Source organism: Antechinus flavipes, chromosome 4, assembly GCF_016432865.1.
Source record: "Antechinus flavipes isolate AdamAnt ecotype Samford, QLD, Australia chromosome 4, AdamAnt_v2, whole genome shotgun sequence".
In the NCBI taxonomy this organism is placed as follows: domain Eukaryota; kingdom Metazoa; phylum Chordata; class Mammalia; order Dasyuromorphia; family Dasyuridae; genus Antechinus; species Antechinus flavipes.
The window spans coordinates 314,937,611-314,949,130 of record NC_067401.1 but is presented as its reverse complement, the minus strand read 5'-3'; the positions used below and the strand labels follow the sequence as shown (position 1 = coordinate 314,949,130).

The following is an 11,520-nucleotide window of genomic DNA, read 5'->3' as shown; positions in this document are numbered from 1 at the left end:
TCAGATGCTTACAGAAAGCAATACCACCACAGGAATGCACAGTGTGCAGGTCGGATATGCTGGCACGAGTGTTGGCATTCCTTGGGCTCACCCAGCCCATATTCTATTTAACTATAATCACAATCTTATCTATTTCAGCAGCAGAAAAATACAAGGAACGTGAAATGTATGTGTTTACCAAAGAGACATATTAGAATCTGAAAAGATTTCAAGAAAGAAATGAGTATTAGAGCAATTTAGAATATATTTAAATAAAAAACTGGACTTCAAAAGTTTTTTTCTTTATTGTTGCTGTTCAGTCTTACTTCAAATAATTCTCTCTTGATTTGAGCTTGGATCTCAGGTTTTGATAAAAGTTCCTTTATCTGTTTGACTTTGGACAACACACCCATCCTTTCTCCAAGCAAAGCTTCCTTAATTAAGTCCATGATTATGACAGGTTTCTTGCCTATAGGAGGAAAAAAATTACATATTTTTGCATTTAATGAATGTCAATGAAAAACATAAAAATACAGCACAGTGATTTATCAAAACTGATTTTTTAAAAGCCTTTAAAATGGTCCGTATCTTATAGAAAAGGTAACATCATATGAAAAAATAGAATTTACATGATATCTCTTACTGTAAATAACAATAATGGCAGGGAGGCAAGACGATCAGAACAAATGTCAGAAAAATTACATACAGGACGGCTGTACTGATGGTGATCACTTCTATAATGGCCACGTTTAACCTTAGCACTAGTTGGCTTTATAATGGCAGAATTTGCGATTTTTGGCCTTAGAACAAGCAGTCAAAAACCCTGCTGTTCAGCAAGGCAGATGGCAATATTTCCACTTATGGCAAGGCCTCTTCCATGTCCATAAATGTGTAGCGTGCATGGCGTGGACAAAAGTCTTGTCCCCCTCTCTCATACCACAAAGGCATCCTAGCAAACGTGTGTAGACAGAACTCGAGTCTCTTTTTTCATAGCTTCGTGTCCGCTTATTCCCAGCACTCTATTTGTGCAGACGCCTCTCCTGGCAAAATGTGTTAGGACAGGGCTGCATTTCAATGAGACACACTTGGACAGCCAGTCCAGGGCACGTCAGTCAATGGGACTTCATACATCAGCCCTGGGAAGTGTCTCGTAGGCATTTTGGGAAGGGACGATCAGTTCTCACTTCCTGTTATTATCGCTGTTGTTTCTGTCGGAGTGCCCCGGCTCTGCAGGTTTCACAGGGCTTCCATCCACCTGCCTAGCTTTGTTCTGGGTTTCTTCTAAATACTGCTGCACGGCCTTGAGGACGGCATTCTCCACCAGCCTCTTGCTGAGTCGCACCAGTTCAGCATCATCTGGTTCTCTTCCATTCTTTTCACCTACGTGCCATAATAGATAAGAGAAGTCACAAATATCATATTGCCATAGAAACTGGGCATGCATGGGGACTTTTCAGCCACTTAAAAATGGACAGTCCTTAACAAAATTAAATTGGATTTCTACATTCCCAGATATCGGCTTTGTTTTTCATCTTGCATTTGGCATAGCAGGGGCCTGGCTCATTTCTTAAAAGGTCATCTGAAAGGCAATTCATTAGTGCCCAGGAAATCCTCTATTTAGAAATGCTGGGGAGCTCTACCTCCAAATGTTCTCCTTATATGTAAAGCCCAGTCACTCCAGCCCAAGTCCGTTTGCCCACATGGATACATTAGTCAGCATTTCATTATTTCCTATTAAGAAAATTTCTTAAAGCTGATTGTTTTGCTGTGTACCCTCTGTACCTCTTCTCCCCTCCTTCCCACCCCTCTCATTATATGCTACTAAAATTTCCTTGTATTCTAACTGTTTAGGGATACTTAAAGTACTTGTAGATTCGTTTTTGTTTTTTTAATAAATTCTCAGTGCTTTCAGTTGAAAGGAAAAAAAACACACTTGGATAAAGTACTCCTGTTCAGCTCTAAAATGGCTCAAAGAATCATTGGTTTGTTATAAGCTGGTGAAAGGAAGAGTGTTTTTAATCTTGTTGTGTTGCTATACTTTAAGAAATTGCTCAATTTAAGAAATTGCTCAAGGGAATTTTGGAGCAGCAGTCATGACTTACTAAATGTTAACATGCCTATAGCTATGATTTCGTGGCTGGGGATATTAAGAAAAGAATGAACAGATAAAACTACCCTGCCCTTTTCTATGGAAAAAGGTCTAGTTCACAACCTAGAGAGACTAAAGTGATTAGTAAATTTTCTTGGACTCAAGTAAGCAGCAATTTTTTCTACAAATCATGTGGTAGCTGGAGCACTTAAGCTAGTTAAAAAAAAAAAAAAAAGCCTAAAGTGACCTATAGTATTGAGAGATTATATGGCTAATGGATACCAATATGTAGCTTACAATATCTATAATTCAAATTTCCTTTTGTCATCATGTTATGGAAAAACTTCCCTTTAAAGACAAACCAAAGATAAAATATATCACATCATGGCTCAAAGAACCAAATGTCTTATAAGACTCAAGGAAGGAAGGAAGGAAAGGAGGGAGAGAGGGAGGGAAGGTGGAAGGAAGAAAGAGAGGGAGGAAGGTCTCATTCTTTCCCATCTCAATAAACTATAACACTGGGTTGAACTTAATTAGATGAAATTCAATGGTTAAAAAAATAGATCAATTTCACAAATACAAAATAAAAGAGATGTCACATACTAGATAATGTGTGACTAAGACATATTTGAAAAAAGACAGTGGATTGCAAATTAAGAGTCAATAGTGAGATAAGAAATAAAAGACTTAATATAATATTAGACCATATTAAGATACCCATCAGCAGACAAGTGGTACAAGAGAATGGATTGCATAGTTGGAAGATCTGAGCATAAATCTGGCCTCAAAAACCTACTACATGTGTGATCCTGAGTAATTCACTTAATCAAAACTTTTTAATCTGTAAAATGGGGATAACACTAGCATTTGCCTCACAGAACTATTTTGAGGATCAATAATATAATAAAGCATTTTGCGAGCCTTAAAATGCTTTGTGCATACTGATAATAATAGTAATAATGCTACTAATAAGAGGAAGAGGAAGAGGAGGAGGAGAAAGAAGAGTTGTTTTAGGACTAGCTGTGACAGCTGTCCTTTACTGTGCTCTGATTAGACCATAAAAGAGTATTATGTTCAGTTTCACGCACCACATTTTAGGAAGGACATCATATTCTCAAGAGCATTTACACAATGGAAACCACAATGAAGGATTTTTGTTTTGGGGTTTTTTTTGAGTTTATAAAGTTTATGGATCTTTAGGGATATTTAATTTGGAGAAGACTTGGAAGAATATGGGGGCTCTCTTCAAGTTCTTGAAGGAGAGGTTTGAAGTTCCAAAAGGGAAGATATGTATGGTGGATGTACAATTAGAGCTGAACAAAGGTTGAACAAGCTATCTTGAGAAAAAGCAGGTACAAACAAGCCTGAACGACGATCTGCAGAAGATTTAGGCTGATCCCACCGGCTTTTGAATTTTCTTCCTAACCTGAATTCTGTGCTGCTGATTCTAAGACAAGTGCTAACGAGTGTATTGGAAAATTCTAAGTGAGAGTACTACTCTCCCCCCTCCCAAAGAAAAAATAAAATCTAGAGATAAGCTATACTCTTTCTAAATCTTCATTAGGCTGACCCATAATCTTTGATTATTCTGCAGACCTTTTAGCACTTATAATTCAAATTAGCTATTGTCAACTATTCATTATCTTTACTACAAGATGGGAGTTCAGAGTCACAATTGCTATTCCAAAAACAGTAGGGGTTTTTTGCCATTCCAATACAATATGCAGTAACAGCAATATTATTTTAAGAATGACTTTGAGTGAATAAATTATTTTGATTATGATAAATGCCCAGATTAACTATAAAGGATATAAGAAGAAAGATGCTATCCAATTCAGAAAAAGAACAAAAAATAGGTGTATAGAATAATTTTGCATAGATGTGTATTTGATAATTTTACATATACATATATAGGAACACAATATGTGTGTGCATGCACACACATCTGTATATATATAATATGCATTGCACACATCTATTTGTGTTTAATCGTAGCATCTCTAGGGCTAGTTGGAGGGAAGGTAGAGAAAAAAAGGAAAAAAATGACATAATTTTGTTATTTGAAAGGAATAGCAAGCAAATTGTGTATAATGGATTTGTAGTTTCATGTACAATCATCTTTTTTTATTGTACTACGTTGGGAAACGCTTGTTTTATTCCATATATTAATGTAATGAAATAAATAAAAAAGGGGAAAATAAATAAATGCAATATATGATGATTTTTTCAAATTTCCCACTCACCCCTAATTATATACCCAAAGGAGCAGCTGTGGTATACTGTTAAGAGCTTTGAACTCTGAATTTGGAAATAAATCAGAAGAAATGATTTTATGTAAAGTGTCTCATAAAATGCCAGTATTAGTAATAATTAAGTTATTAATAATTGACAATATCAAAAAGGCAGCAACTTGGTACAAAGCAGCATAGTATTGCAGAAAGAGTTTTAAGTTTGAGTTTGTGAAGACCTGGATTTGGATCCTGATTTACTCTTGAGGGCAGAAAACTGAGTTTTGAAACCTATTTACTAGCTCTTAAGTAAGCCAATTAATTTCCCTGAAATCAAGTTTTTTTATCTGTGAAAAAAGAAATAATATCTTCTATTCTAGCTTCATATAACAGATTACATACACACCACATATATAGTGTCAGCATCAGTATCAATAACTGACAGCCACACTGTACAAAGCAGCATGTGTCAGAGCAAAGATTTTAAAAGGAGTCTTCCTCACTCTATATCTAATACTGTCATGCTCCTCCCTAATATAAAAATTGTGCCATTGATAAAACTACAACATAATCTAGAAATGTCCATGGAAAGGTGATAAGATTAAGCAGAACATTGAGTATTGTGGAAAAAATACTGGTCAGTGAAAAATTAAGAAAGACTGATTTCTAGCTCTGCAATTTAGTAGTGACATGCCTTTGGATTTCAACCATTCGGTCCTTGGTTTTCACATCTTGATACATGTCTTATTTACCTCAGTGGGTCATCTCAAGGATTAATTGAATTAGTTAATAGCAACTGTCCTAAAAGCTTTAATAAACTGACTTTGCAGATGCTGTATTGTGAAAATACTTTGCAAGGTTTAAGCCATTTTACAAGTATATGTTGGAAAAGGTTAACAGGTTCTGTATTTATTAAATTACAAAGTCCACAACATCAGAGAATATTTCTATACTTGCATTTTCAATAATAATAGGTGTTTATAAGTGCTAATGAAGGGGATGATCAATGATTTTCAGTATTCTAATTTTTTTTCCTATTTTAGGGCCTCTAGGAATACTAAAATTCATTTATGGAGATCCAAAAAATACTACTGATTCCTAATGTTAAGGCTTGGGTTTATATATACCTGCTTTTCAAATCAAAGGCACTTTTTGTACCCTACAAAGTATAATGAATCATAACAACACAAAAAAGCGATTTAATTATCATGAAAGGAAATGAATAATCATGGTCCTGAACTGAGAAAGAAATTCACTTTCATTTTGTCAGAACCAGGGGAGGATTATAGTTTGGTTGTAGAATCCAGTACACATTGTTGGATTGGGAAGTAATAAATGCCTTTGCTTAACTGGAGGAAGAAAGGAGAGGTGAAAGGAAAACGGAATATTAAAGTTTTTAAAACAAAAGGCAACAATACATTTTTTTTAAAAAAATGATGGCTAAGTTCTCTTCAGGACTAAGTCCATTATGAGGTATTTTCTCTCTCTCCCTCATAGTGCCTTCCTTCTAATGGCACCATTCTTCTTATTCTAGCTAACTCTGTCAGTCTAACTTGCCAGGCAATGGCTTTTTCCTACCTCATAGAGTATTTCCCTTTTACTGATTATTTGTGAGTTCTCCTAGGGGAACTTGTCTTTTTCCTTTTCTAACATGTACTCTCCCAACTCTATTTCATATTTACCATTCCTGATGTCTATTGCATCTCTTCATTTTGTCTATAATTCCTTCCCCTAAATAAATCTACTTTTTGTGAACAAATATATATTTTTGATTATTGGTGAATTTTTCTGATTCCTTCTTTGAAAAATATATTTTTTTAAAACTGTATGACCCTGGACAAGCTATTTAGCATTTCAGTGCCTCAATCACTGAGACTAAATCTTAGAGAAGGTAGGTAATCTCTATGGCTAATAAGAAATTTTGAGTCAAGTCCAAAAAAAAACAAACAAAAAACCTGAACCCCCAAACAAAACGATCAAACCCCCAATATTTGTGATCACTTTACCATGAGTAGGATTCACCAAGACATTTGTGCCTAAATTAAACAAACCAGAAATATTGCAGACATCACAGCCATCGTGTTGGCTACATGGCAAGTCTTTAAACTTTTTTAAGTTAACTCTTTAAAAAATTCTAAACTGCCAGGAAGGTACCAGTATACATTAATAAAAGGAATGGGCTCAACCAGAAATTTCTCAAATCAATGAAATCTCAAGTCCTGACTTTATCTTTATTCATATTTTCTCTGGATTTAGTAATCATATACTTTTTTTTTTTTAAAAAAACAAGTTTTTCCTAACAAAAAAAGAGAAAGACAACCACAAGATAACTAAGATTATTTAGTTTTGGAGTCAGCCAGGAGTTTTTATTTTTACCAGAGGGTGAGAGGTTCAGTTTTTAAAATGTTCAGCAATACCTCTGATGCTAGATCTGAGTTTGATAGAATTTTAGTCTAAAAATATAGTCCAAACTCAAACTCATAGGAAAGACAAACTGGTGAGCATGTTCTTCAAACTATGAACTTTGAAAACCTAATAAACCAAGGTCAGATGTATCTTCTCCTTCCTGTTTTTTGAGGAATTTGGCTTAAATTTCTTATCTCTTCTCTGCAGAGCTAAGAAGTCCCTTTCATGTAGTAGGTACTTAACAAATGCTTATGGTTGACTGAACTGGAGAATTTATCTTTTACCGAACATTGGATGCCAGAAGTTTCTTATTCATTTTCTCTGTTATGTTACTGTTTCTATGATGCACTTACTTTTCTCCTTTAAAAGAAGAACTTATGGCACTCCAATTCTATATCAGATCTGCCTTTTTTTTTTTTTTTTTTTTTTTTTAAGGTTCTGTCATGGAATGTGGTTCAGTTCAAGGGTCCTGGATTTCAATCTTTGCTCGGGGCATTATCTTCATGACCTTGGGCAAGTTACTTAAAATCCCTAGACCTCAGTTTCTTTAAATATAAAATGACTTCTAAGATAGCTTCTGATTCTGAATCTTTTCCAAATCACATTAATTGCTTTGTAATATGTATTTGTAATTTTGATAATTTATATTTCTACCAGAATATAAGCTTCTTGAGGCCAGAAATTTTTTGTCAATTTTTTTCGTAATTCCCATCTCCTAGTACAGTGCCTTGCATGGAGTAGGCACTTAATAAATACTAGTTGGCTTGGCTTATCATTTTCTAGTCAAGTTGATTTTCCTTAACTCTTTTCTGGAGTTCCTACGTTTATCTGTCTACCTAATTAGAAAACACTGGATTTTTTTAGTTCAATGGTTTATGAACAAAATGTTAAACTAAAAACTTTTCATTAAAAAATCAAGTTAAAATCACATAGAAAGTATGGGGTGAAGGGCATTTACTTAGTTTGGCCATTTACTTTGGTTTGCCTGAAAAAGATATTAAATAACTATAATAAAATTAAACAAAAAGGTCAAAACAAGGGTTTCTTTATCCCACAATCTTTTCTAATACTCTCTGAAATGAAATAAAATTTCAAAACTATCATTATCTTCAAATCCTATTTCAGATGCTTATCAGCTAAATGACCCTGGTCATCTTATTTAATATCTTAGGGCCCTCATGTGCAAAAGAGAAAAAATAACATTTGAGTGTTTATCTCACAAATATAATAAGATTTCATAAACCTTAATCATTTGAATTTCAATTATTATTTATATTATTGCTATCTTCAATTACCAACAATAGGTCTAGTGGATAAAGGATGAGTTAGCAATGACCAATATTCAGAAACAACAGAATCTCATCTGCAAAAAATACTATAGCTGGAAAGTACCTTAAAGAGAATGAAATCTAAATCACTCATTTTACACATCAGTAAACTGAAGCTCAAAAAATATCACTTACCTAGGATTTCAAAAAGTAATTACAGTTACAAATGATGCTGAGACTTAGGTATTTTGATTCTTTGTCCAGTGATCTCTCCAAAACGGTATACTAGTCCTTTCATTCAAAAAACAATTATGCAATTAAGTGCATGTGTGGTCAAATTCTATATACATCTATTGTAATATATACATGTATTGTAAGAATGATGGGGTTTTGTTCATATTTTTATCCCCTCAAGGAGGGGATAAAAATATGAACAAAACCCCATCATTCCTCCCTTTAGCACATTTACAATTACAATGACTATATTGTTAAATACTTATGTAAAGCATTTGTATATTGCTTTAAATTTCACAGAGTGGTTTTTTTAAGTCCTTTTAAAAAATTATTTTATGTTTAATTCATGGAACAAAAGTGTTTAAAAGACTCATTTGATCCTCACAGCAATGTTAGGTTAAGTATTTGGGGCATTTATAACCATCATTTTATAGATGAAGTTAGGAAGGTTAAGAGTGGATGAATAACTTATTCAAGGTCAAACAGCAGAGTTAAGGACCTAGGTAGGAGGATAAAATGATCATGGAAGTAAGTGTAATATAAAATAGAATATGAGAATGAAAGAGGTTTAAGCAATGTAAAAGTTTTCAAAGGAGGGAGGGATCATTTTTGAGGACTATAGAAGGCTATATAGAAAAAAAGTGGCATTTCATCTAGAGTAGGTAGAACTTCAATTTTAAGGGAGAAAGGGGTTTACTGGACAGAGACCAGTTTTGAAAGACATTACAGAAAATTTTGTTTTATGACCTTATGCTGCCACCACAATCATCATAGCTAGTATTTATATTAGATTTTAAGATTCCCAAAGTACTTTTGTATCATTTGTAAACTTAATTAATATCTCATCTATACATTCACACAAGTTAGTGATACCAAAAAAAAAAAAAAAAAGTTACAAAGAATTAGCTCAAGGACAAATCCCTGAAATGCTCCTCTAGGAATGTCCATACATGTCAACATAGAGATTAATAGCCATTCTGTGGGGCTGGAAATTCAATCACTTCCAAACTCACACAAATGCATTATTGCTGTCTAGGTCCTATCTCTCTAATAAGTCCACAAGCATAGCATAGCTTTGCTGACATCAGAATAAAACCATATTTGTGGCACTTCACTGGTCTATTGCTTAGTAGATCACTCATTATATTAACCTTAGTGAAACTATCTGCCTTCATAATCTGTGGTAAACGCATCACAAAGTGATTAAAGATTATAAGGAAATAATTTTCATTGCTCCTAGGATAAAATGCAAACTCCACTCTTTGCCATTTGAAGCTTTTCACAATCTGGCTCCTGCCTGGCTTTCTAGGATAATTACACATTTCTCCTGCTAATATACTCTATGCTCCAGGGATACTAGCCAACTTGATCTTCCCTAAAAATGACATTACATTTTCTCTCTAGGCTTAAATGTTCTCTTAGAATTGCTAATTCTTTTCCACATTTATGCCAGTTCTTTGAGGAGGAACCTTTGCTGATTCTCCCATTTATTAAATTTTACATGAATTTTATACATGACCCTGTATTTATTATTATTTTTAATAAAAATTGTATAAATTAAATATAAATGTAATATAAAAAATTGTATAAATTAATTGTAATTAATTAATGTGCTACTCCCAGTGGAAGATAACATCCATGGAGACAGAGATTTTAAGTTTTAGTTTCTGTAAACCAAGCATCTAGCACAGTGCCTGACACACAATCAATACTTACTAAATGTTTCTTGATTAGCTGGCTGACTGGTTGACCAATAGAAGAGGTAACAATTGGAAAACTATATGAAAATTCCTTATCTTTGTCTAATCTGCTTAGTTGATATCATGCTGGGTTGGGAATTCAATGTGCTCTATAAGTTGCAGTATTTTTAAGTTAGTCCCAGGTTAGTCCCACAGTTAATCAATAAGCATTTATTAAGAGCCTTACTATGTGCTAGCCATTGTGCTAGACATTGAGGATACAAAGAAAAGCAAAAAACACAGTTTCTGCCCTCAAGGAGCTCCATTCTAGTGGTAAAGACTCACAAAAAAAAAATTCATTGAAAATATAGACAGGAAATGAAAGGTCCATTGACCTTCATTGGAACTACCTTATACATCATTTAGAAATAATGCTTATCACGGCAGCCAAGGCTCTTTCTTTCTTTTCTTTCATCTTTCAAATGATGATTTTGCAAAATTTGATTTAAATTCTGAACACAGAGAAGTAAGTACTTGGGAATGTTTCAATGGCACACTTTTGGGAAAAAAAATGCTGTTATGTGGTTATGGCTACAAAAGAATATCTTCAAATGGGCCACAGCAGAGAACATTATAAATGCAGAGATTACTCATCAATCCATTTCACAATAGACAAGCTTAGGTTATGTCCTGATTGAAAAAAAATACTATTTGAAACTAAAAAGCTTCAAGAAGGCAAGACTGGTCACACATGGTCAGTCAAGAAAGCAGTCGGAAGAGGCAGACAGTTGAAAGAAGTTGTTTTTGATAACTTTTAAATTCATATAGGCATGAGAGTGCCAATGAAAATTAATGGAGGAAATAGAGCATATCTACAAAAGACAGGAGTTTGTTCAACCCACAAATTTGTTACATTAGTACTCAGAAACATTTGGGAGAATTCAGTATATCTATTTTCCTCCCATGTGACTTAAGACTATCATTTCATTTCCAGAAAGGAAAAAATGGGAGGGGCAATCCAGACCAAATTTAATATTTTGGGGGGCCTTTTCCTATATTGAAAATTTAATTAAATGAATAACTAAGGCAAAACAAATCTCCTGGGAGCAAATATCTAATAACGCAGTCCATCATTCACTATATTTAATATATTCATTAAACACACACACAAACACCAAAGTCAAAGTTATCAACCCAGGCCCTTATCATTTATGGGTGCCAAGGGGCACAGTGGACAGACTGGTATACTTAGAATCAAGATGCTGTCTCACATACTAGTTGTATGACCAAAATGAGGTTACTGAGCATCAGTCTTCTCAGCATAATCTATCACCTAGAAAACTAACTCAAATACAGGACGACCTGATTTTTATTATAACTACTGTTATATCCATATTTTCTTCACTAAGGTTTCAAAATCAAATGCATTTTTTTCTCTTTGAAGCATTAAATTATACCAAAAATTAAAACATATGAAACAGATTCTCTTTACCCCTCTGCTCCTTCTACTCAGTTCTAAGGGATAATTCTGGCACTTCCTCAGAGGTCCTTCTTCTCCTACAAGCTAAAAATATTGTGCTAGTACAATGCAAAGGATAGAATATTTGTTCACCTTTCTCCTAGGTGACTTTTAATCT

The 11,520-nt window shown here is 33.9% G+C and overlaps 1 protein-coding gene across 1 annotated transcript in view; it reads right to left on the bottom strand.

Moving 5' to 3' along the window:
- Positions 1 to 265: 265 nt before the first annotated feature.
- Positions 266 to 11,520, bottom strand: part of AKAP7 (A-kinase anchoring protein 7) — a 228,146-nt gene continuing 216,891 nt past the window's right edge. The window contains exon 13 of the mRNA XM_051996732.1: positions 266 to 1,359. Coding sequence (XP_051852692.1) covers positions 1,160 to 1,359 — 200 coding nt within the window. The 3' untranslated portion in view covers positions 266 to 1,159. The remainder of the gene's footprint in view (positions 1,360 to 11,520) is intronic.